The 26,853-nt window shown below is 41.9% G+C and overlaps 1 protein-coding gene across 1 annotated transcript in view; it reads right to left on the bottom strand.

The window, feature by feature from the left end:
- The window catches only part of UST (uronyl 2-sulfotransferase), a 326,326-nt gene that overhangs the window by 42,289 nt on the left and 257,184 nt on the right, over nucleotides 1-26,853 (bottom strand). Inside the window, exons 6-7 of the mRNA XM_054492129.2 lie at nucleotides 15,247-15,344; nucleotides 13,015-13,172 (exon numbers count right to left, since the gene is read on the bottom strand). Of these exons, the coding sequence (XP_054348104.1) occupies nucleotides 13,015-13,172; nucleotides 15,247-15,344 (256 nt within the window). The remainder of the gene's footprint in view (nucleotides 1-13,014; nucleotides 13,173-15,246; nucleotides 15,345-26,853) is intronic.

Raw genomic sequence — 26,853 nt, 5'->3', positions numbered from 1 at the left:
TAAAGCTGTGTTTAGAGTAATGAGCCCAGATACACTAGGAGCAGGAGCTTTCTTGGTGGAAAGAGGAGAGGGCCTCTGGGGGAAGGGAGGGCCTCTGGGGGAAGAGAGGGTCTCTGGGGGAAGAGAGGGTCTCTGGGGGAAGGGAGGGCAGGTTGCGATGGAGCTTAAAGAGCTCTGGGTGGAAAGAGGAGAGGGCCTCTGGGGGAAGGGAGGGCAGGTTGGGATGGAACTGACATACTTATCTGGTAATTAATATTTAAATAATACCAAAAGTAATATTGAATGCAGCAGATCTAATGGCACATACGAAAATTTTGGTACATACAAAATTTTTGATAGGTACAAATAAATCTAGGCAAATAAATGAAGGCAATAAATAATTCCAGGAAAAACAATTAAGTTGTGCAAGAAATGAAACAAAATCATGATGTACTACTCAGATCAGCAGCCAACAAAATGTATATAGTCATAGCAACGTCAGCAGGACCATGCATCTCAAATGTGGGTATGACCATCTTAGGAAGACAGAGAGGAGCAAGGAAGTAGAAGTAAAGGTAATGGAATAAGAGAATGAGATCATGACCCCAGTAAATCAAGAAATAGCAGCCTGTGCATACTAGTTACAGATAGCGCGGTGATTATCCGAAGAAACATCTGGCTGCGCTGAAAGTGATTGGCTCTGCAACATCAGACTTCATCTTTGGAAGGGTTGGAATAGGAAACTGCTGCTTTTCATTATGCATCTTATAGGACTATTTGATTTTTAATTGTATATATGCATTACTTAATAGATATAGCAAAAAATGCAGGGAAGTAAAATCCTAGGAACACATGTTTTGAAAAACAGTTCTGGTAGAGTCTGGCTGACAATGCAGCAGAAGCATCTAGAAGCGCATGGTATGGTAAAGATGAGGGGCGGGGTGAGACCTTCAAGTCAAGTGAAACTACCCCACCTGACAAACAACCCTCTCTTCTTCTCATCAGTGGGGGATTATGTTGGATTTTTCTATGCGTTTGTAGGTAATGAAATGAATGTGCTTACTAGAACCCACAAGAAACCACACATAAAAATCCCCAGCAATGTTATATGCACAGGTATATTTCTAGCTTTTTGCTGTATTCCTTCACAATTCTGTGCCATTTGCAAGATGTGAAAAGCTAGGACATTATGTATTGATAAAAATGTCTCAGACAAGAAAAATATACATACCAAGAAATATTCTTATTTGAAAAAGATTTAACCAGACAAGAATAGAAGCTTCCATTATAAAATGTTGAGTCATGCAAAACGGGTAAGGATTGTACTTCGCCCCGGCAGGGGGTACACTTTATAAGCAAAGAATGTCAGAGTGCTAAGGCCACAAGCCAAGGGCCTGAAGACAGTTTTGAAATCCTTTGTCTAGTGCTCTTTCCACATCACCACATTAATCCCCGGGGTGGACAGGGACCTTGACAATTTAAGCATAAAAGAACAAAAAGACCACAAGGTCGTTTTTATAAAGATCAACCATCAACCCCTGGGGTCAGGTTTCCAATCTTTGCTCAAGCGTTAGAAGACTTCCAGCTTTGTGGAGTTATCAGGAAAGTCCAAAAATTGAAATCTGTGGTGACTAATTCCACCCCTACAAATACTCAGTGCAGAGCATATTACTGTCAGCTCAGCTAAAAACTGCTCAAAGTAGAAGTGATTAAATTCTAAAGTAGAAAAAAATTCACCTCTAAACACAGAAACACACTGGTACCTCCCCCGCACACCCAGATATTATTAGCCAGCTTTTTCCCTGGGGAAATGAATCATGAGAGAGAAAACTGTACAACCCCCAAGTCTGACCACACTGAGTAACTGGGGTAGACACAGAGGGGGGCATCTGGGGCTCTCCCGAGGCCAAGGTTGGGACCCAGAAGAGATGAATTTCCCTGGGTGCACAGGGTGGGAGGGAGGTGGGGCTGGAAGAACTTGCTTTGGAGGGATGATCCCGATGGCTCCCAGTGAAGAAGGCCAGGAAGAACAGAGGATGACGGTGTCGGGGGACACAGGCAGCTCAGGCCTGGATCAGGCAGTGACTGGTAACAGAAGGACAGTCCATGCTGGTGGGCCCAGGGGAACATAGGTGGTCAGGCAGGGCAGTACTTGGTGTCTGGGGATGCAGTGTGTGACCTCCTGTATTCAGTGCGAGGCACAGGGGGCCAACGGGAGCTGGTGTGAGCCCGGGTCTAAAGGGTGGTGGGATCTTAGCGGGGAAGACTGGGAAGACAGCAGGGAGGAAGAACTCAGGCTGGAGGAGGATGGGGGCCTGGGAGGATCCCTGCCACGCTGTTAGGAAGCCAGGGAGCTTGGGTGGTGGTGAGGATGGGAAGAGGGCAGGGAAACGGGGGGAGGGTGACACAGGCCCTCCGGCAGCAGCGGCTTGGCCACTGGCGCTGAGATTGGTATGAGTGACTCAGTGCCAGGTTGCGCCACAGAGAGCTGAGGCTGTGGATCCTTCTCCTGCCTCTGGTAGGACCGTCTTAAAGGCAGGGTGAGTGAGCCTGGCTCCAAGAGGCTGGGCCCGCAGGCAGGGGCTGATGTGGGCTGGCCCAAGCCCCAGCTCTCCTCACTCTGGGTGCTTCTATGCTTTCTCACCTCCACGCTTCCAATCATGTTATTTTCTTCTGATTAAAATGCCTCCTTCCACGTCCACTTGGCAAACTCCTACGCACCCATTAAAGCCCGGCACAAATGTCTCCACAAGGTTATGCGCCCCAGCCCTGTTAGTGACAGCTTTCCAGCTAGACATGGTTTTCATCTTTATACTGCCCTTCCCCAGGAAAGGGACATCACAGACACTCAGATATTTATTTGCTGGATGTGTTTGTTGAATTTTTCTGGTAGTTTCAGATTATACCTATTTAAATATTAGTTTTCAGAGAAGAGAAATATTTTTGTAAAGTTATTCCTAGAAAGTCAATGTCTGTGAAGGAAGTTCTATTTTCCTGTTAATCTTTCATAATAAAATTGGAAATGCTTTCTCCTGGAGGAGAGATGATCCCAAGGCAAGAACAAATCAGTAAGCAAGAGTAAAACATGTTTAAAGATTATATAACTTAAAGTAATTATCTTTTCCAATAAAACAAATAGTAATAGTTGAAATAGGCCAAACGCACATATATTATGCTGCAATTTAACCTTTCATAAAGTAAATTAAACAAGCCTAGAGGCTGAATTCTTGTGAATTGGTGATGTTTCTGTAAACTAAATGATGTTATCAGCCTATGGTTATAGAGTTCCCCTCAGAAAAATGTTCACTAAAAAAAACACAAGTGTTTAGAAGTTAATTTAAAGGGGTTTACATTATGTTTTCTTTTTTAATGAACTATTTGCCCAATAGCTACAGTTGAAACAGTTACATGCCTTCAGCTTAGATTTTTTTTTGAGATGGAGTCTTGCTCTGTCACCCAGGCTGGAGTGCAATGGCTCGATCTCAGCTCACTGCAACCTCCACCTTCCAGGTTCAAGCAATTCTCCTGCCTCAGCCTCCTGAGTAGCTGGGATTACAGGCATGTGTTGCCATGCCTGGCTAATTTTTGTATTTTTAGTAGAGATGGGGTTTCACCATGTTGGCTAGGCTGGTCTCGAACTCCTGACCTTGTGATCCACCTGCCTTGGCTTAACAAAATGTTGAGATTACAGGCGTGAGCCAGCATGCCCGGCCCAGCTTAGATTTTTAGACACTATCTTAAAGACCTTGCACTGCTATTCCCTACGTCCCCGCAACCCCCATCGGAAAGACATCAGGTGTTGTCAAACAGATCTATTCTCAAAATTATTTTTTTCTGTGTGTATTGCCTCATACTGGCTTAAGATAACACACTGGCTTAAGATAACACATCTTGCGTGTGTGTTAAGATAACACACACACAAGATCCAGTGTTGACATTATTAGCATCTGAGCCAGGGATGTGGCTGGTGAAAAAAAAAAATCTTTATAGAGAATATCGATGGTAAATTAACCAATAGCAAATTGAAGTCCTGTTTTCATCAATGATAATTGAGTTTTTAAAAACAATCATCTATGATGATTCCTAAACTCATGTTTCTTAGTGAACAGACAGATATGTTGGACAGAGATAATCTATATATTTAATTTTAATTTTTTTTTTTTGGCAGAAACAGGATCTTGCTGTTGCTCAGGCTGGTCTCAAATTCCTAGGCTCAAGTGATCTTCCTGCCTTGGCCTCCCAAAGTGCTGGGGTTACAGGTATAAGCCACAGTGTCCAGCCTAGATTTTATTTTTAAGCTCTTGCCTTTAATGGCAATACATACTATGAATGCTTAGTACTCATTAACTTCTGAATTAATGATTAAATATAAAGAAGATTTTTAGAGGAATCACAAATCTATGTTTTGTGATGGGCCTGGGGACAGAAGCTTGAATGTCAGTGCTATCCCTTAGGACTTGGCGAGACCGTGAGCAAGTTGTTCAGCCTCTTTGAGCCTTGGTTTCCTTGTTTAGAAAATGAGAAAAAAAAAGTTGTCTTCCTCAACTTCAGGGGATTTGTGTAAGAATCAAATGAGATCATCTATATGAAAGTGTTTTATAACTGCAAATTGTTATATAAGTAATTATGACTTAGAAACCTACTGATTTTGTGATCTTAAGATGATTGCATCATGTATGAGTGCTATATTAATAAGGAGTCTAGTTGTTTGAACATGGGTAGGTGCGTGCGCATGCACGTGCACACACACACACACACACACACACACACACACAAGATCCAGTGCTGACATTATTAGGATCTGAGCCTGGGACACGGCTGGTGAAAAAAAAATCTTTATAGAGAATATCGATGGTAAATGAACCAATAGCAAATTGGAGTCCTGTTTTCATCAATGATAACTGAGTTTTTAGAAACAACTTAATTGCTTTCTAAAAATAGCTAATCTGAATTCCTCCTAACCATCATTGTATATTTGGGAGGTTCCAGAATATTTTTGAGTTTTGCTGTAGCACAGAAGCAATAGAAGTGGAAGATAAAAATGGAAATTAAAAATGAAAGAGAGAATTTGTTTAATTCAGGCTTTCTAAAATGACAGTTTTTAAAACTAAAGCCAGAGTTAGTGGTGTATCTATATAATATATATATATTATATAATGTATATATATCGTATATTATAATATAATGTATACAAAAATGTATATATTTTATATATAATATATAGCATACAATATATACATTATATATTACATATAATTTATATATATAATTTAGATATACATATATATATTTTTAACTCACATAAACTTATTTGATTGCAAAACTCCACCCTCTTCCCCTAGACGCCACTGGCTTTCATAAAGTGCAGTTTGAACTACTGCAATCAATTGGACTTGGAATCCTTTTCATATCCAAAAATCTCATTTTTAGGCCTCAAATTGGACATAATTGTACATCTGTGTTCAAGCGTTATGTAAACTCCCGTCTGCAGAGCAGTCTATTGGGGAACTTAGTGCACTTTCTTGAGAAAATGGAGAGACATCGCCACCTGCTGGACAAAGGTTATTAATTCATTTAGTGTTCTGAAGTATGTAATTCTGCACATGGAAAACAGTTTTTCAAGAGCTGAATCTTAGGAATCTTACTTAAAAAACTCTTATCACTCTATATCTATTAAACAACATGGTATATAACAGTCAGCAAAATTCAATATTCAGCATAAGTTAAGGGTAATTGGCCCCAATAACGTCTCAACAGTGGGTTTCATTTAGTGAAAGGTCTTAGCTCCCTGATATTTCTGGTAAGAGTTCAGGCATAAGAACCTCATTAACTTGGATTATGTGTCTCTTTCAGCCCCTTAGCATGTCACTGTAGTAATATTTCCACTTAACTTATTCCCTGTGATTGTTTCTGGAACAGGCTATTGACTAGAATATAATTGTTCGTTCCTCTCTGCCCAAGTCAGTAATACAGAAATATTATTTCTTAAAGGCACAAGATTTCCTTGTAATGTATCAGCTGTAACTGGAGAAACAGGTCAAGGATAATCATTTCCTTCATTCATTCCTTCCAATTTTTTCCTCTTTCTTTCATCTGGAAGTTACAAAGAGAGCCTCAAGTCCAGTTTCTCTCAGGGACAGCCCTGTGTCTCTTGTGATGGGCTTGGTGGGCAGGCTAATTACTGAACATTCATCATATAGCAAGGCTGGGCTAAGGACTCTGCATGGATTGATCAGGCAAGACTCACAAGAACCTATGAAGTAGATAAGATTATTTATGCATCTTATCCAGATGGGGAAACTGAGGCTTAGAGGGGCTATACCTTGCCTCTGGTTATGCAGTTAAGTGGAGGAGGGGGTCTAGCATGCAGGCTGTCTATCTCAGAGCCTGTGCTCTAATCATTATGACATACTGGGCTGGGCATGGTGGATCACACCAGTAATCCCAGCACTTTGGGAGGCCGAGGCAGGTGGCTCACCTGAGGTCAGGAGTTCAAGACCAGCCTGATCAACATGGTGAAATCCCGTCTCTACCAAAAATACAAAAATTAGCTGGGCATGTTAGTGGGAGCCTGTAATCCCAGCTACATGGGAAGCTGAGGCAGGAGAATGGCCTGAACCCAGGAGGCGGAGGTTGCAGTGAGCCGAGATCGTGCCATTGCACTCCAGCCTGGACAACAAAAGTAAAACTCTGCCTCAAAAAAAAAAAAAAAAAAAAAAAAAAAGATGGGGGGATAACTCAGTGGTAGAGCATTTGACTGCATTATGACATACTGTCTTCTCCACAGGTGTGTGTGTGTGTGTGTGTGGTATGAAGAGAGAGGGATGGAAATCGTGACCAGAGAGTTGGAGTTGGGACCCCTGTCTTGATCACTTGAGCATCAGTAGCTCCAAGGAAGAACACATTCTGAAGGAGGAACTCTCCAGCTAGGATTTCGTCCTGTCCTAGAGGACACCAAGAGGTGGAGACCACCCCCACAACTAAACTTGAGGATTACTAAGGCAATGGGGACTGCCTAAGAATATTTTTGAGGGGGTAAAAGCACCCCATAATTGTGCCAAGTAACAAAAGATAGAACAAGCAGCCTTAAAACATTCTACATGATACACTGGTATTAGAATAATAAGATCTTAAAGACCATCCACTTGAAAACTGGATTTGCTCCGGGTCATATGGGCAGAACCATGGCAGACAAAGAACTAGAAGTTCCTCCTAACTCCCAACTCAATGTCCTTTCCTTAAAGAATAACTGTTCTTTATTATAAATAGGCCAAGCTTTTATTATTTAGTGTAGAACTCAGGCTGATATTTTTATTGATGGATTAAAATTTGAATTATTTCTGTAGCATACTATTTAAAAGTTTTCTTCTACTTATTTGTTATCATTTTCTAGCAAATATCCTCAAAATTGAAAACTGCAACGTCAATGAAATCAGTGAGCACACTACTATCCTTCTAATGGGAGGTCTAATTTATCATTCATGCATAGTAAAAAAAAAAGCATAATATTTAAATGTGTACTCTGTGATTGTTTATAAAACTAAGTATAAATATTTCAAACAAAGCACTCAGCTTATAAATGAACTTAAATTCTCAAAGTTAGGATTTAAGTCACTCGTTTGGAATTCGTTACATATTTTTCCTTTGTAATACTTGGTGACCGTATTCTCAAGGCAGCCCACAAAAGTCTAGTAAATTCCCTACTGTGGCTCCAGTGTTTACATTTGTAACGGAAACGTGTTGAAAATGAATACTAATGTAGTGCTAGTCATGGAAAGTATTTAAAACACAAGGTAAAAGGATTGGACACATGAGTTTTCAAGTCACTAGGAAGGGAGAAGGTAATAGGTTAATATTAGTTCATAGAGTTCTATGTCTGGATGCTAGGTGGCGCTATTGAACCAGAACAGCTCGGTTATTTGCCAAGTCAAGGGTTTATAGAGGGATGCTCATATGACTGTTCCTATTACACATATTCACATGTTCCTTGTCTTTCATGTGCTTATTTATTTTGGCCCTTACCACCACTGAGATTTTAGCTCCTAAAAATTATGACTAGAAAAATATTGATGGCTCACAGCATGTCTTTAAGAGTTGAGAAAAAGTGTTCAGAAATACATTAATATTCACTGCTCAGAAATATGTGAGTCTTGCCCCTTACTTACACATTTTTGTGGATGACTATGGATCATTCTCTCAAATTCTCTGGCTGGCTTCAGTTTCTCATTTTTATTTTTATTTTATTTTTGAAACAAGGTCTTGCTCTGTCACCTGGGCTGGAGTGCAATGGGTGCGATCATCATAGCTCACTGCAGCCTCGACCTCCCCAAGGCTCAGGTGATCCTCCCACTTCAGCCTGCCCAGTAGCTGGGACCACAGGCACATGCCATCAGGCCTGGTTTTTTTTTTTTAGATGGAGTCTCACACTGTCACCTAGGCTGGAGTGCAGTGGCGCAATCTCTGCTCACTGCAACCTCCGCCTCCCAGGTTCAAGCAATTCTCCTGTCTCAGCCTCCCGAGTAGCTGGGATTACAGGCACCTGCCACCATGCCCAGTTGATTTTTTGTATTTTTAGTAGAGATGGGGTTTCACTATGTTGGCCAGGCTGGTCTTGAACTCCTGACCTCGTGATCCGCCTGCCTTGGCCTCCCAAAGTGCTGGGATTACAGGTGTGAGCCACTGCGCCCGGCCTTTTTTTTTGTATTTTTAGTAGAGACGAGCTTTTGCTATGTTGCTCAGGCTAGTCTCAAACTCCTAACCTCAAGTGATCTGTCTGCCTTGGCTTCCCAAGATGGTAGGATTACAGGTGCAAATCACTATACCCAGCCTCAGTTTCTCATTTTTAAAAGGTGATAAGTAATAAACAAACATAATAGAGACTAATCAATAAAAAATAATTATGTATAAGATGACATATGTGATCATATGTAATAATTATGTATATGTTCAAGCATTGAGGTTGCTCCTACCCAGTAAAGCCTGCTGGGGCCTTGGTGCTCCCTAAATCAAACTCATGGTCAGGATTGAGCAGTGTTTTCTGAATGCCCACTCCACAGTACTTGTCCTAATATCAGCAGCTGCGCACTGGCTGGAAGAAATATCAAGCATATTCTCTCGGTTATCCATCTTGCTAAAACTCTAATTTTTATTTCATCTCAAGTACTTACTATCCTAAGCTTCTGAGATACTCTATTCTGTCTCCATAAAATGCAAATATTAACATAAAATGACTGTTTAAAAAAAGTTCTAAAGGCTAAGTTTCTCCAATATTTTTGGTAGGAGACAAATTTACTTGATGTCAGCATATATTTCTACAAGAAAGGAACAGAAGAAAAGACAGTTAAGCTGTTACTGAGAAAGGTTATTAACCTGCCTAAATGGTGAGTTATTGGGACAAGTAGTATTGATTTGAAAGAATCAATGAATATCATTTCAATCTAAAATAAGTGACAACCCATATGACTAACAGACATTACGATTTTCACTAGCTCTCCAAAGAGTCATTGCTATTAGTGTTTTTTCTTCTATAACGAGACTGGTATACATATTTTTAGTATTGCTAGAGAGGAATTACTAAAAATCAGCAAACTCCTATTTTTTTTTTTGTATTTCAATAACAGGACAAACACCAAAGAAAAATGGCCAGTGGTGTTTTTGCATCTTAATTCAGCTCTTCAGATGGTTAGTTAATCTACAATGACTTAAGGGTCAACTAGATCCCTTAAATCAGTATCTTAGATTTTAGCTTTTCTTCTCTCTGTTCTCTAATCTACTCGGTTATCAAATTCTTCAATAAAGGGAAAGAGTAACGATTTTGGTATGCCCTAAGACATGAATTTAGACTAAAAATACAACGATGAGATGGTGAAGTAACTAGAAACTTGCAGCTATTCTTTCTTTAACCTACTTGACACCAACTCAGTTGTGGTGATGAGAAAACAATATGGGTGCTAAGTCTTCCCTGAGGCTAAAATATATTGAGAAGCTGGCCAGGAGTGTGTGTTGATCTCTTGTCCTCTGCCTCAGGGGACACGGAAACTTGTTGGGATAGAGGAACTGTGGACTAGCTTGGTCTTCAATGTTACCATAGAAACATATCACAAGAAGATGCCCAAGAGAACACAAAACACAGTAGAAGTTACTGAAGCAACAACTCAAAGGTTCATTTTATTGGGCATATAACGTGTGGCAGCTGAGAGAGTTACGCTAGGGTGATATTTAAAGTATTTGACAACCAGCTCCACTCAAGAACTGAACTCAGAACAGTCGCTGAGTATGACACTGGTCTGGGGTCCTGAAGATCCCTCTTGTGCCATGAATTAGTCCTTTCATTACGTCACTGTTGGAAAAGGCGGGGGTAACAAGTACAGGCAGCCAGGCTGGCAGGTGCACCCTGAAGGTCGTATAGAAGCGTTTCACTGTTTTAACCGCTAGTCCAGCTGTACCACGTGGACTGGCCAAGTGGCCTGGCTTATGGAAACCTTTCATCCCACTACACAGGAAAACCAGATGTCCTTTATTCTCTTTGAGATATTTACTATGCCAAACTCTGAGGGAAAAATAATCTTTAATTTATAGGTGGAAAGATCATGGCTGAAGGTAAAAGGGTTAATAGTAACTTGGTTTTCAGAAATCTTTTCTCCTTGAATTAATGAACTTTCAGATCACGGAATAAAGGCCCATAATTTCTGAGAAGACACATATTTAAATGGAGAAAATAGGAAGTCAATATGATATACCACGACAAGAGCCACTAAGTGGGTCCTCTGGGCTAAGCTTTTTATAGGTGGTTTATCTGTATTCAAAAGCATGAAGATAAAAATATCCTCATCTAGGTTCTCAGGTCCACAACCCCTGTGCTGGGTTTTGCATCCTGTGAATGGTGTGTGTTCCAGACCTCGGGATGGATGGTGATGTAACTGGAAGAGGACTCTCACATTGGCTCCTCCTCCCAAATGCTGGGACAAGAGAGTGCTCATTAAAATAAACAATAATAATAAAATAAAAACACATACATTTATTTCGCACACTGGCTCTGAGGGTCAGAAATTCAGGGGTAGCTTAGTTGGGTGGTCCTGGCTTGGGATCTCTCATGAGGCAGCCATTAACATGTTGGTTGGGGCTGCAGTTATCTGAAAGCTTGACTGGGGTCATAGTATCTGCTCCCAAGATGGCTCACACACGTGGCTCTTGGTCTGAGGTCTCAGTTCCTCACTATGTGAACCTCTCTTCATCCATAGCAGCCGATCTCTCTCAGAGCAAATGACTGAGCAGACAGTAACAAAGTTGGAAGCCATAATATCTTTTATGGAGAGTGTTCATCTTATGTGTCACCAGGATTTAGTTTGCCCTTTATCTCAGACTGTGTATTAGACACACACACACACCACACCACACACACACACACACACACACCATACAACAAGATAAAGCCAAAAGGAGAAAATGATTAACATAAACCTTTCTTCTTCGAAGGAGTGTGATTTAGGATAAGACCTCTCCTTGCACAAAGAACGGAGTTTATGTTGTCTTCCAGAAATAAAAATCAGTCACATCAAACTCATTACATTAAAATTCTATAAACTCTTTAAATGGCTTGTTGTTGAAAAGACAAAGGAAATCCTAGTCTCACAACCCCACTCAGGTAAATGGGATTTGAACTCTAATGAGAGCCGGGAGGCTAAGGCAGCCTCCACCAACTATACACCTTCCTTCAGCAAGTCCCTGATGGTGGTAGGGGCATCTTGACCTTGTGCAACGGGATCCAGGACTCTCTGGGCAAAGACCAGTTTCCCTGGGCCTTGGGACCTACCAGTGATGCAGGTGGGGTTCGGGAACCCTGTGGAATGTCAGGCAGCAGACTGCATTTGGGGAGCTTTTCATCTGCTGCTTCCTTCTTTCTTTCTTTCTTTTTTTTTGAGACGAAGTTTCGCTCTTGTCGCCTAGGCTGGAGTGCAATGGCGCGATCTTGGCTCACTGCAACCTCCACCTCCCAGGTTCAAGCGATTCTCCTGCCTCAGCTTCCTGAGTAGCTGGAATTACAGGCTCCCACCAACACACCTGGCTAATTGTTGTATTTTTAGTAGAGACAGGGTTTCTCCGTGTTGGCCAGGCTGGTCTCGAACTCCTGACGTCAGGTGATCCACCTGCCTCGGCCTCCCAAAGTGCTGGGATTACAGGCATGAGCCACCGCACCGGGCCTATCTGCTGCTTATTTCTACAGGGCAGAATGCCTTCTTCCATCTCAGGACAACAAAACAAAAATAAACAGATCACTGAATGTGTATTCAAAGCTTGTTGTCACAGCAGTAGATTAAGGAGAATAGGAAAAAACAAACAACGTTGTTTGTCTTTCTCTTTGGATAAAACGACAATGAAAAAATAAATGATGGATTTCTGAAAGTAATTACACTTACAATGATACCACAGGCAGCCCTTGTAATGGCTTTGCCACATTCTGTTTTTTGCTGCTATTTGGGGACCACTCGGTTTGTTAGCATAAAATCATAATTGTATTTTCAATTTGCTGCTCTATCTATTCCACTGTCAGGATTTGATACACTAGAGTGCTTTTATCAAATGAAAGTTGGGCCAGAGAGAATTCATCACAAGGATGGCTCTTTCGTACTCACGCATGTTTCCATCAATGGAGTCCAGGTGCGCACACACGGATTCATTTGTACCCACCCCAACAACATGCTCAAGACAAGGCTGATGGAAAATGTTGCCAATTTCAGTTTCCAGCAACATGCTCAAGACAAGGCTGATGGAGAATGTTGCCAATTTCAGTTTCCACAGGGAGAAATGGAGCCATTAAGCCTTTGGAACATGGTGATTTTATGTCTGAACATGAAGCTCAAGATTTTGGCATCTGCAGCTCCTGGTTCTAACTTTCCTTTGCAAGCCCAGGGAACCAAGTGCCCTTTGTCATCAGAAGAGATCATTTCACTCCTTTATTTCCTGAGGCCTTTTCAAGGTGAGTAGCCCTGGACACAGACCTCTCATGGAGAAGAGCTTGCTTACAAATGAAGTTACCTGGGTCTTTGTAGATACTGAGCACGCCCTTGAAGTAATGAGGTAAAAATCTTTCCAGTAACAGCAGCACATCTTCCAACTCTTCAAGAATCCCCACGAGCAGGAAGTTTTCATTCACGTTCAGCTTTGCTCTCTCAAGGGCCCATTCACCAGGCTCCCTTTATGGATATAAAAATTTATTTAAAATCAGAGATTCATATTTGAAATGTAGCAACAAGATGCTGACAGTTTACCCCCTCTACCTCCCACCTTCACTTGAGTAAGTCCAAATCCTGTTTCCTTCAAGGACCAGCCCAGGTGTAGCCCCATCCAGAGCCTTCCCAGTCCTTCCAGCTGGTGTCCTGCCCTGCTCACTGCTCCTTCTCTGTCACTTTCATCCGTGCTTCACGCCAAGCCCAGGGCCTTGAATTCAGAGGCCCTGCCTAAGTATTGTGGACGAATGAATGCAGGCACAAGCAGTTAGGTTCTAACAAATACTAATCAAGGGGTGAGTAGAATGGTTTTTTAATAGGAGGACCAAACTGAACCAATTAAAATAATTTAGGAGTTTTGAAATATGGAACTTACCGACATCGTATTTATGTAGAACTCAAAAGATGTGTCACGTCATGCCTCTTAATCATCTTATTCTTTGGGAGAGTTAAAGAGGAATCTTTGGACTTTTGTTTTGTTTTATTTTGTTTGTTTAGATTGCAGAAGGAAAACAGCCTAATCTGATTTGTAGACCAGCTCTCTGAACTGACACTAAGGCGAGTGAGTAAAGTCCAGGAGTGGGGCTCCAGGCCTGGCTGTCATTTATCATTTGGGGGAATTGGGCAAGCCAGGGTTCTCTTTGGAAAAACGGTAATAATCACCCTTACCTAGTTCAAAGCATTGTTGTAAAGACTGTGCAAGGTGATATGATGAAAGAGTTATAAAAATCATTGTGTGTGTATCAAGGTGTGGTGTCATGAGTCACCTCTCCAAGATTAGACAATTTAAAAATCTGAAAAATACTACACGATTTAAAAAATACTTTAGGGAGTTCAAATCATGTTTCCTGTTATAAAGATATTCACTGTGATCAGCAAGTGAGTCATCCAGCCCCAAATCTTCCCAATACCTGAAGCACTAAATGTTAACCAGGAGGTATTTGTTATTGAGGCAAGGGTCGGGGGGCAGGGCAGAGGCCACCTGGACTCAGGGGGCTTATGGTGAAGTCAAAAACTAACACTCCTAGTTCTGTAATTTGGACTATAAGCAAGCTCTTTTGTTATGGCAAATGAAACAAGACAGGAATAACAACAATACGCCTAAAAATGAAGCAGAAGTCATAGCATAAGCAAAAAAGGACAATGAATGCGTTGCCGGTGTAGAAGCAGCAGTTCTCCTTTGGCCTTTTCAGAAACACAAGGACCCTCTAGTTAATGTTTCCTTTGGGGAATAATGTCACTTCTGATAGCAGGGGTTGATTTCCTACCAAGCAAATATAATGCTTCATTGTTGCTGCCATCTCTTCTCCAGGCTATGACATTTGTCTAGCACAGTAGATTTCAACTATAGCTACACCAGAAGCATCTGGGGAGGCTGCTACACACGAGACTATGATTGGGTGAGGGTTCTTAACAAGTATGCAGGGGTGCTGATGCAGGACCTGGGCAGATCACACCCTGGGGGTCCTGACTATCTGAGTAAGTCACTTTCTAAAGAAGGTTGTGCCTTCAAGTAAGGTTGACAGGTGATCATTATAAAACACTTTCTTCTGTGCCTACTAAGTATATCCACTATGGGATTGGGGTGTGGGCTTCCAGTGTCTCAGACCCAGTGACACATGCCACGAGGGCAGGTTGTTGGTTAAATCAGTCACTGTACAGGAGCAGGCTGAGTGTTTGCTCCCGGTCTTCACAATCACATTTTATGTGACATTTTGTCATTTTATCCAAAGAGAAAGACAAACAACATGGGATGAGTAGTGACAAGTATGTTTTATGTATAAACAAGGGTTTGGTTCCAGTTACAAAGCTTTATATGGTGGTCTCCTGAGGCCTCTGCAGACTCTGATTTTAAAATTTCATTATTTATAGGACATTTGGAGTCTCAAATATTATCTTGAAAGATTAATAGTAAACAGGAACTGAATTCCAGAAGGTTGAGAGACCAGGGATACAAAAGATTCCCGCCGAGTGCCAGGCTGGTGGGGTTCTTGCCCTTGTTGTGCGTATGTGCATGCCACGAGCCCGCTTTAGCCCTTACCTGCATCTGGGATGCTGTCCACAAAAGTACGGAATGATGTAAAATAACCTGGGGTTGGAACACTCAGGATAGTTTTCAAGAATACACTCATTGATATCCTAGAAGAGAAAATACAGCAGTCAGATGTCTTGTAGTCTCTGTAAGGCTCTATCAAATGATACACAGTTTAAGTAAAATTCATGATTGAATTACACAGGCACGCCTTGAGAAGATGGAGAGAATTCATAGATTTCATGAGAAAACTTTTTTGCCTCCCAGCATCCTGCTCCACTGGCCAGGCACACACAGGGCTGGGCCATTTTAGAGAGTGCACGCTCTGTTGAGTAAACTGCACCTCAGCACTTCCTGGTGACTCCGAGTCTTAAGTTTGGTCACAGGCCTTGGGAGAGCAGTGGTACCCACTGTGCTTTGTGGTGGCGCCACCAGTTGCCAGCCAATTTGTACGTATACCGTTGGCAATTAATAAATGTTTGTTGCATGAATTTAGGGCTTCTCTGTGTATCCATGCATCCAACAACTAAGTACCTACAATAGTCTCATAAGAGTTTGCAAACTTTTGAGGGGTTGTAAAATCATTTCTAACATTATATTAGCTTAAAAAGTAGCGGGATGTTTATATACAGACACCTTCTCACTTTCAAAGGCAACAGTTGTGACTTCCAGGTTTTCCATTTCTCTTATATGAGGTTGGACATGGTGTTTCTGAGGGCATTACCAGAGCTTGAAATGGCTTGGTGGGGGTAAGGAGAAGGGCTCAAAACCCACCTTTATCAAGGAAGATTACATTAGACATTCTAAATAAGACATGCCTGCTTCTCAGGTATTTCTATGGAGAAAACATAACTCAATCTACAAATAAACCAAACAGCTGTAGGATGTTTTTCCAGACACAATATTGGCAAGGCAGATTAAGACTGGACACAACTCCCAAATATGGTTGATGAAATTTATGAGTCGGTAGAAGCTACTGTATCTGATATACAGGTGTAGGTGTAGGTGTTTAGGTGTGGGTGTTTAGCTAGTAACAATTTTTTTAGTTCAAGTTGGGAATGAGAGAAATATAATTTATGCTTTTTCTTAAAAACCATAATCCCCTCATACTTCTTCAGTTTATATACCAGTTAAGTAAATTACACAATTACAGTAACAAATTCAACGGAAATAAACAGGATCTGCAAAAAACACAATTGAGAGTACTCAAGCACTTGAGTTAACCGTGAGAGGCGGAGGTGCAGTTTCCAGAGAGGAACATATGAGAAGCGAATGGGGGGGCGCATATGTCCATCCAGCCATGTGGTGAAGGTGATTAAGAGCATCTCATTGTGTATGAAAACCCGTTAAAATGCAAGACACCAGACCTGAAATACCTGTCTAAGAAGAGTTTGACGCTGAAAGATGTGTATATATATATATGGATATTCATTACTGCAATGAATTTATTTATTACACAAAATATGGCAGAACTTACATGTTCATGAATGGGGGATTGGTTTTAAGAGAAATTATGGTACATTCACACACTGAAATACTGGATACCTGGAAGGAATGAGAAGGATCTGTGTGTTCTATCCTGAAAAGTCTTGGATAAATTTTCAAGTGAATAAAAGTAGACTACAGGACAATATAAACATGTAGGACAATATAAAAATCAGCATGTTTACATAAACACAAAAGGATCTGGAAGGAGACACAACACATGATTGAAAGCAGTTTTTTCTGGTGGTTGGCATAAAGGAAGATGAGAATATACTGAATTTTTCCTTTATTCCTTTTTTGAAGTGTTAGCTTGTATTACAAAGTATGCATCTTACATTTATTGTGAGAAAACTGTACAGAGACTTACACACCGTGAAACAAACCAAAACTTGTGTGGGCAGGTGCCTGAGCTTTGCCTTGAGGATGTTCTGAGCCCCCTGCCCCCCTCACATTTGAGGGTGTCCTCTGGTAGTTGGTCTCCCCCTGGAACCTGAGCCTTTAGTCCGAGGGACCCAGTAACCCTGGTGGCCTCCCTCTGCAGCAGTGGCAACAGGGAGGGGGCCAGGAGCTGGGTGAGAAGCAGAGCCTAGGGTAATTCTGGCCAGGGCCATGTTCATCTGCTGAGGTCGAGATTTCACAAAGAAGGACGGAGTAAAGCACAGGGGAAATCCAAAGAACTGTCACATACGCAGTCAGCCCCCCAGAGTCCTGCATTAACAGGAGGAGCAGGGCACCAGAGACCGCCAGAGCCTCCTACAGAGGGTCTCATGGCACCCGCTGCTTCTCCAGAGCTGCCCTTGAGCAAGTACTTGTGCGCTTATTTGTTTAGGTTGTAGGTCCCTCAGAGCACAGACTGTTCACTGCGTCTCCAGTGCTCAGCACCCTGCCTGGACAAAGCAGGAGTGCAGTAGATACTGAATGAGTGAGTGAATAAATGGCAGAAGGAGAGAGACAAGGCACACAGCTCCAGAGCAAGAAAGGAAGCAGACACCTCTTCCATTTGCTGACCCTTCCAGGGTTTTGTCCTCAGCAACCCCAGGCTCGCAGGAGTAGACAGAGGGCATCAGCTGGTTGGTGAGGGGAGAGCAGAGGAGGCGCCGGGGCCCAAGAAGGCCACTTCCCTATTGGAATCCACAAATAACCTCACAAGGTCAATTTATAGGAAGACATAAATTCCTAGTTTTAAAAGTGCAGTTAACAATTCTTTTCTTAGGCCAAGGCGCATCCTGGGGGATTTCAAAGAGTTCCATTTGAGCCCATTAGGTTGATGAATGGCATTCATCACAAACCATCTATGGCGATGCTATAGGAGGATATAAATAAAGATGACTGGACCGGAAGATCCAGAGGAAGCAGAAATGAGCTGAGAAGCCCCAGGCGTGGAGCTGCCAACTGCTTGGCCACAACCACAATAAATGGGGATGCTGCTGCCTGGCAGCCTGAGGACCAGGGGCCTGCAGGAAACTGCTCCTGGCACCTCCTACCCAGTCCACTCTTAGCAGAACCGAGACCTTCAGTGAGCAACATTTCAGCCTCCTGGGAAACTAAATGAGACCAATGAGCTGCACTTACAGTGGCCTGTTCTGACGGATGCCTTTCAGTCTCCTAGGACCATTTGGTTGCCCTGGTGTTCATGATTTATCTTTGGTCTAAGATTTATTATCCTGCATTGTTTTACAATCACCTTTCAATACCAAAGTTCTCTCAGCACATATATTTTCTAAATGATTATGCAACTTCATTTTTTCCTTCCATGTAGTGCTTCTAGGGTAAGATTGCTTTTTTCAAAAAAGAAGAAAAAAACACTTAATATGGATTTCAAACTTTTCTTTAAGATTGTCACTGCACTGATGACTTTAGTCAAGCCAGCCTGCTTGCCAGCACTTGATCTACGACTTGCTCCTCTGGTTCCTGAGTCTTGGCACACACCATGGGCACCCCTGCAGTGCCCTTCCCTGCCAAGTCTAGCCCTTTTTATCATTGGGTCTTAACGTAAGACCCCACGCTGCTCAAGATTTTGCATTATTAGGGAAATGAGATCATCTCTCTGAGTAAGCATTCCAGATAACTATGAGAATCCTTTTCATTGCCAACACTGTACAAAATTAATCCATTTGTGTTGCAATGTATTCTAAACTGTACTATTTTAAAAACCATATGCTTTCCTCGCTCTAGATTTTCTTTGTGGGTTCATCTTCTTCCATTCTGATCTTACAGCAAAATCATCTTTTATCCACTTGCTCCTGTAATGTTTCCACCAGATGGATGGTGATGGGTGACCCTCATCTTTTGAGTCTAAACGGCCAGCTGGTCTCAGAGGAAATGCCAGTCACTGCCTCCAGTTCCAGAGAGTCCTTCCTGAGGCCTCTCTCACCCTCACTCCCACACCCCCTCTTCAGCCCCACAGGATGATGACAGCAGCTTCTCAGCCAGTAGCTCTTCCTTCCACCTCTCCTCCCTGTGTGCAGCCTCCAGAGGTGCCCCAGTCTGCACTTCCTTGCTCTCCTTGGAGGACTCCCATTGACAATGCAACAGGGATAACAATGGGGCACCTGATACAAACTGTGAATTCCCTGCTCAGACTCCCAGGGCATTTGATACGCAGGGCCAGGAATCTGCATTTGAAAGAACCTCTGGTGACTCTGAGAGGATGGTCACTCTTCATGAGCTGTCTGTGTATTAGGTAATTCATCTCATGCCTTTGCTCTTCCTCTCCCTTGCCACCTCCCTCCTCACCTAGTCTCAATAGCAGGCCCAGGTTTCTGGCGGGGAGAGTTAACATACTCCAGTCCACCTGGGCTGGTGCTCACTTGGGTCCAGGAAAAGGAGACAGATGTGACCATGGGCTTCCTTCCATGCTGGCCATTCACTGCCAGCCACATCTGGCAGATGGGGTCCCTGGGACCAGGGACCCAGGGCTCAGGTGCCACATCGCATACTCTCTTCACTGTTGGCTGGAACCCAAATGTCTCCAGGAGTGGGGTCTGTCTGGAACCTCATCCATCAGCTGGGAACTGGCACTCTAACCTAGTTCTAGTTCTTAGGCTAGATCTGCTCCCAACATTCCCTGCCAGTGGCCAGGATTCTTTCAGAAGTGGACAGACTTCCTCACGGTGCCCATGAAAGGACATCCAAGCTGGCCTGAGTGCTCCTGGCATCCCGAAATAACCTTCCCACCCGCCTTGCAGGGGCTCCTCTGTGTACCGGCACTTGCTTCACCCACATGAGGGCTTGCTCTAGAGATGAGACACTGCGCTGGAGGCCTGGACACCTCCTACTCCCTCCCCGTCAACGAATTTTCACAGCCCTGCCTCCTTCTCCTCACTCTGCACTGCCAGGCCCATAGGCCTCTCGTCTGCTTCTGCCTGAGACATAAAACTGCTCTTTTATTTCTCTGTACATCAAGAACTAGACAACTGCTTCCTCTCTTGGATTTCTAGCTTTAATTTTAGAAAGGGTGGAAGGAAGAAATTCCCAGGTAGAGTTAATTTTATCACAAAAGGTGAACTTAGAGATGATTCATATTTTACTTATCCTTTTATAAGACAGCACCTTGTCTGAAAGCCACTGAACTGAAAAAAGACTTCTTGGTGTTTTTACACAGCTCCATGCTTGAAACATGGATCAGTTTTGTCCATATGGCCCATGGCTTTCAAAGACAGGATTTCTGGCTGCTTTCAATAGCAGAATCCTTAAGAGGCCATATGCAAAGTTCCCTGAATGAGGAAAAGGAGATTTGGGTGATGGTCTCAGCTCCAAGATTAATTAGCTGGATGTCCTCAGCTAAATCGTGCCATCTCTGAGCCTCAGTTTCTCTCAGCTACATAATCTCAGTCGATGAAACTGCAGATGGATGTACCTGGTACCAACTTTTTTTTTTTCTCTTTTTTTTTTTTTGAGACAGAGTTTCGCTCTTGTTGCCCAGGCTGGAGTGCAATGACGCGATTTTGGCTCACTGCAACCTCTGCCTCCTGGGTTCAAGCGATTTTTCTGCCTCAGCCTCCTGAGTAGCTGGGATTACAGGCAGCCGCCACCATGACCGGCTAATTTTTTGTATTTTTAGTAGAGGCAAACTCGAACTCCTGACCTCAGGTGATCCACCTGCCTCGACCTCCCAAAGTGCTGGGATTACAGGCGTGAGCCACTGCGCCTGACAATAACCAACTTTTAAGAATAGTTTTATAATCTCAAGATCTACAAAAAGTGGTAATTTCTTAGATACCAAAACTTACGAGTTAATACAAGGCTTTTACTCTGCATTTATCATTTAAACTTTTTCACCTTTCATGAACGGCAGAGAGAGAAAACCATCAAGGCTGGTATCAGACAAACCTCAGTTCAAATCTTGGCTGTACCTCTTGTGAGTTGTGGAGTCTTTGGCAAATGTTCACTTTTCAAAAGCTCAACTTCTTCATCTGGTAAAATGAGGGCAATAATACTTGCCTCATAGACCCTTTACTAAGATTAGAAATCATTTATACCAGTTACTTTACCTGCCACTCACCTGTTAAGATTATGCCATCTTTATTATACCTTCAGCATTTCAATTCCTTTTTACTTAATCTTATATTCAGAAACACCATTCCTGGTGATTCTGATAGTTTTTTTTTTTTTTTAAATAGTGACTCTGGCTAACTCACAGAGAAAACAGAGAGGAAGAAAAATACGGAAACATGTAATGTGCTATCTATGTCAGTCAAAACAACAATACAATTTAATGGAAACACAAACGGTATTATGCAAAATATACCACTGTGGAACTCTGGACTTCTTACAGCTCATCTTACTCTGCACATGATGCAATGTAACATGACGATATAAAAAGCTCTTCTTCAATGTGGATTTAAAATTGATTTTTGGAGCCAGTCTTCACACACTAAAAATATGGATATTATGGAAAAGGACGGTTTCTTATGCTGGCTGTGTTAGAAGTGGGAGAGAGAAAAATGACTGTCATTCACCATTGAGGCAGTACCCAAATCCTTGACCCATAAGTGGACCATGGTAATCAGAGTACAAGTTTAATGGATTAAATGGAATGGATGTGGTCTAAGCTAACTTTTATTGCCTCATACACTCTTCCTTGGAAAAGGCTTTTTCTCAACCTTGTAAAAAATTTTGAGCCAGAACCAGAGGAGTCAAACAAGACTTTTTAGTGAGGCTTAATGGATTTGAAGTGGCAGATGGCCAGATACCATCATTCTCCCATTGCATGCTCATGTCTAGCGTGAATCACTGATGACACACTCTAGTTGAGATGGGAAGTGTCCTTCAGAATTCTTCTCAATACAGCCATCCAGGAAGCACTAGCATCAGCAGAGAAGCATGTTGCTCTCCCTGTTGTAAGCACAGCTTGCGATATTGGATGTTTAATATCTGTGGCATCTACCGTAGTGGCTTTGTGGTCCTTCACACCACTTCTGAGTTTATGGCTATGTGTCTGATGGCAGGATGGCAGGTAAAGAATTTCTGGATAAGTGAGACATCATGGTACATTTACTTTAATTATTTCATTTTTTTTCATATGAGTTAAGTAAATCCTTAATAAACAAACTGGCTTTAAAATTATTGGGAAAATAAAAATGGAAATGCCTTTTAGTTTGTTTTTTGAGACGAAGTCTCACTCTGTCACCCAGGCTGGAGTGCAGTGGCACGATCTCAGCTCACTGTAACCTCTGCCTCCGCCTCCTGAGTAGCTGGAATTACAGGCACGTGCCACCCACACCCGGCTAATTTTTGTATTTTTAGTAGAGACGGCGTTTTGCCATGTTAGCCAGGCTGGTCTCAAACTCCTGACCTCAGGGGATCCACCCTCCTTGGCCTCCCCCAAAAATAGAAATGTCTTTGGAATTGTCAGCATACATGCTTTTTGGGGAGGTATCTATCACCTCAAACATTTATTCTTTGTGTTACAAACAATCCAATTATATACTTTTAATTATTTTAAAATGGACAATTAAATTATTTTTGACCATAGTCACACTGTTGTGCTAGCAAATACTAGGTCTTATTAATTCTGTCCAACTATGTTTTTGTACCCCTTAACCCTCCCCACTTCTCCCCCCCGGCCGCCATTACCCTTTCCAGTCTCTGGCAACCAATCTTCTACTCTCTATCTCCATGAGTTCAATTATCTTAATTTTTAGCTCCCACAAATAAATGAGAACATGCAAAATTTGTCTTTCTGTACCTGACTTATTTCATTTAACATAATGACCTCCAGTTCCATTCAACATGACCTCCATGTCTTGGCAAATGACAGGATCTCATTCATTTTTATGGTGGCATATCTACATTTATTTTAGCGAATATCCTTACTCATTGGGAGCACTAGTCCAGTGGAGCTCTTAAATTCTGAAACTAAAACACTTACGGACACAAGAGACCAAACATTTTTTGAAGTCATTAATTTGGATTCCAAGAGTGTGAGTTTCCAGTTTCTACTGCATTGAACTAAAGACAAAGAAATAGTCACAGGTTTTTTTTTGTTTTTTTTTTTTGGTTGAGATGGAGTCTTGCTCTGTCTCCCAGGCTGCAGTGCAGTGGCGCGATCTCGGCTCACTGCAACCTCTACCTCCCAGGTTAAGCAATTCTCCTGCCTCAGCCTCTTGAGTAGTTGGGATTACAGGCACGTGCCACCACGCCCGGCTAATTTTTGTATTTTTAGTAGAGACAGGTTTTCACCATGTTGGTCAGGCTGGTCTTGAACTCCTGACCTCGTGATCTGCCTGCCTCAGCCTCCCAAAGTGCTGGGACTACAGGCATGAGCCACTGGACCCGGCCGAAATAGTCACAGTTTTATGCTGAAATGTTCCATTATAAGATGAAGACCAATCTAGTATCCAGCTCAGTTTTCATTAGATTTTTGGTAGGCTCTTTACAATGAACTACAGCAAAGTTTACTAAGCATTTGAGATGCCTGTGGGCAGGACCCTGTGGAAGCTGTTGTGCCTCTCCCCCAGAAATATCCCTGCACTTCTTCTGGTTAACACGGTGCCACTCAAACAAGGAACCACGGTCTTTGAGGTTCAAGGGGTTTTGATGCTTTTCAGAGATGTGCAGCCCACAACTACAATGGTTTCACAGTCTGGAAAATACGTGGCGTCTAACCAAATAAAAATAACACATCCTGATGGAGTCAAACTGGCTAATAGACAAACTGGTTGCTTCTATTTCTATAACAAAATATTTATCATACTTACATTCCAATTCAGTTATAGAGATTAGGGAAATTGTAGTACATGTCATTGTAAATAACTGCAATCATTTAAAATGTTTACAAAGAATATGTAACTATAGGAAAAATGCTTATCTGAGAAAGTCAGGATAAAATTATATATATAATATGACTACAACCCTAGTTTTTTTAAAAAAACTTATATTTTAAAGATAAATGGGAAGAAAATAAATTAAAAAAATTTAAATGATTGGATCTGAGATGGTAGAATTAAGGATTTTCCCCTTTTTCTATTTTGGTCTTAAAATCTTATTTGATGTATATGTGCTATCGAAAAAAATTCAAAAATGTTTGTCAAAGTAATATGTACATGTCAAAAAAAGAAAAAAGGTATAATGAAAGCAAACTGTCCCTTGTTCTATGCCTCTCTGCCTCTCAGATGTGTCCCTCGGAGGTTAAGAATCCCATTTAGCTGGATTCTATGTCTGACTTGCTTGTTTTACTCCCTCGTTTTGCTGAAGTAATTCCTCAAGTAACTTTTTGCTTTGCTGTTTTCTAGCTTATAAGGAATTTTTTGCTAATAACGTTCTCAATAACTTGCAGGTGATATGTGTGTGTGTGTGTGTGTGTGTGTTTTAACATCAGAGAAGATTGTGTGCTCTTTAACATTTCTCTCTCTAACCCTGATTTTCTGAAATCTCACTATGGTAGACCTAGCATTGTGCTGAACACTTAGCAGGCCCTTTTAATCTGCGGCCTCATGTCTTTCAGGCTTAAGATATTGGTTTGTGTGTGTGTGTGTGTATGTGTTTAAATAATTTTCTCTCCTTCGTTTTCTGCATTCTTTAATTCTAGTTTTCTAATTGGCTTTTGAAACTTGAATGATCTTTTATAATCGTTACTCTTTCATCTTTTCTTACTCTGTCGTTTTGCTCTTCTAAGAGATTTTTTGATCTTCCGTGTCCTTCCACTGAATTTTTGATCATGACAATCATATTTTAATGTCTAAGCATTCTTTCTTGATGCATGCTGATTTTCTTCTTATAGCATCCTGCTCTATCTATGGATGTGACATTTTCTCCAGTCTCTCTGAGGAAACTAAGTAAAGCTCCCTCTTAAAGCTTTATTCTTTTTCCTGAAATTTGTCTCCCTTAGGATTATTGTTTCCATTTGCTTATTTTAGCCCCTGTCTTTTAAGGTGCAGTCTTTCTTCAAATAGCTATGGATGTTTTCTTGTCCATTCGTATTTAATGATGAGTCAGGAAAAACCGATGGAGAGCTGTGCTGACATTGGTAGCGTTTATCAACCAGTGGGCTGCACCATCCTGCTGGTGACTATTTAATGGCCAGGGTGGGAGGTCTTTTCTCAGGAAACATTCAAATACTTTGGGAATGAATCAATTTTTCACCCAGTAGACAGCTGCCGGGTGCTGGGCTTTCCCAGGTAGGGATGAAATAAAGGGCTTCTCTTCCATATAGACATCTCCAGTCCATCCTTCTGCTGTCAGCCTCTTGCTTCATCCATCGTCCCTGGCATTTCCAAATAAGCCTGGAGTCTTATTCAGCTGTATTTTCTCCTCCAAATGCACTCTAGACTGTGGCTTCCTGGCCCAACTTTATCAGTTACCAACATTGTATGCCTTCTCCCAGGTTCAAGGGTTTCAACCTTGTTTTTCTGCTCACTGTTGCGTGTCTGACCCTTTAACATGTCCTTATTATCATCTTAAGGGTTAGGAGAGAATTAAGTGCTGCCCACTTGCCTTCTTACGCTAAAAATTGTCCAACAAGGGCGAGTTCCACCCACCTCAAGCACATACACCATGAATCATGTACAGATGGAGAAACTGAAATAAAATCAATGCAAAGGAAAACTTAATGGCAAACATCTAAGACCTTAGAAATACTGATTGAAAATCCCTGTAACTTCAAAATGGAATCTTATCTTTTGACTCAAACATTAATGCAACATTTTAACATGTTAAAATGTCTATAAATATTAAAAATGCTTTATTTTTTGCAACATAAATTCCTGCCTCTGTGGGAGATTTCAATTTTTCTCCCTCAAGGCTATAGCAAATTGGCAGGAAAATCTCTCACTAAATAAGTTAGCTCATGGACTGCACAGCAAAGCACCATAACCAGCAGCAACAGTTGGTGACTTACCAGGTGTTAAGTAAGGTAATTTCCTTACCCTAACCTTACTGCAGCAACAGTTTATCTCTTAAAGAAGCCAGGAGGCAAGTTTAAATAGAAATTTGTGAGTATGAGCAACATGGGAAGAAACAGACTAAATAAATAGATCTGGGCTCTCACTCCACCTTAGAAAGAAAAATGAAATACAAAAATGTAAGACAGCAAGAGGAAGCAACTGGCCTCTTGGTTTTTCAGGCTCCTTTGCTCCTTTGTGCGGGGGACAGATTGGCATCTCTTTCTTACAGCCAAAAAAAAAGAAACCTTGGCTTAAATGTTTGCCCAGAGGTTGGGTGCGGTGGCTCATACCTGTAATCTCAGCACTTTGGGAGCCCGAGGCAGGCAGATCACGAGGTCAGGAGATCGAGACCATGGTGAAACCCCATCTCTACTCAAAAATAGATAAATAAATAAATAAATAAATAAATAATTACAAAAAATTAGCTGGGCGCAGTAGTGGGCGCCTGTAGTCCCAGCTACTCGGGAGGCTGGGGCAGGAGAATGGCGTGAACCCGGGAGACGGAGCTTGCAGTGAGCCGAGATTGAACCACTGCACTCCAGCCTGGGCCAAAGAGTGAGACTCCATCTCAAAAAAAAAACAACTGGTCGGGTGTGGTCGCGTGCACCTGTAATCCCAGCTACTCAGGAGGCTGAGGCAGGAGAATCGCTTGAACCTGGGAGGCGGAGGCTGCAGTGAGCCAAGACCACACCACTGCACTCCAGCTTTGGCAAAAGAGCAAGACTCCATCTCAAAAAAAAAAAAA

Source organism: Pongo pygmaeus, chromosome 5 (genome assembly GCF_028885625.2).
Source record: "Pongo pygmaeus isolate AG05252 chromosome 5, NHGRI_mPonPyg2-v2.0_pri, whole genome shotgun sequence".
Lineage (NCBI taxonomy): Eukaryota > Metazoa > Chordata > Mammalia > Primates > Hominidae > Pongo > Pongo pygmaeus.
Note: the sequence above shows the minus strand (reverse complement) of the source record. Positions and strands in the feature narration are given on the sequence as shown.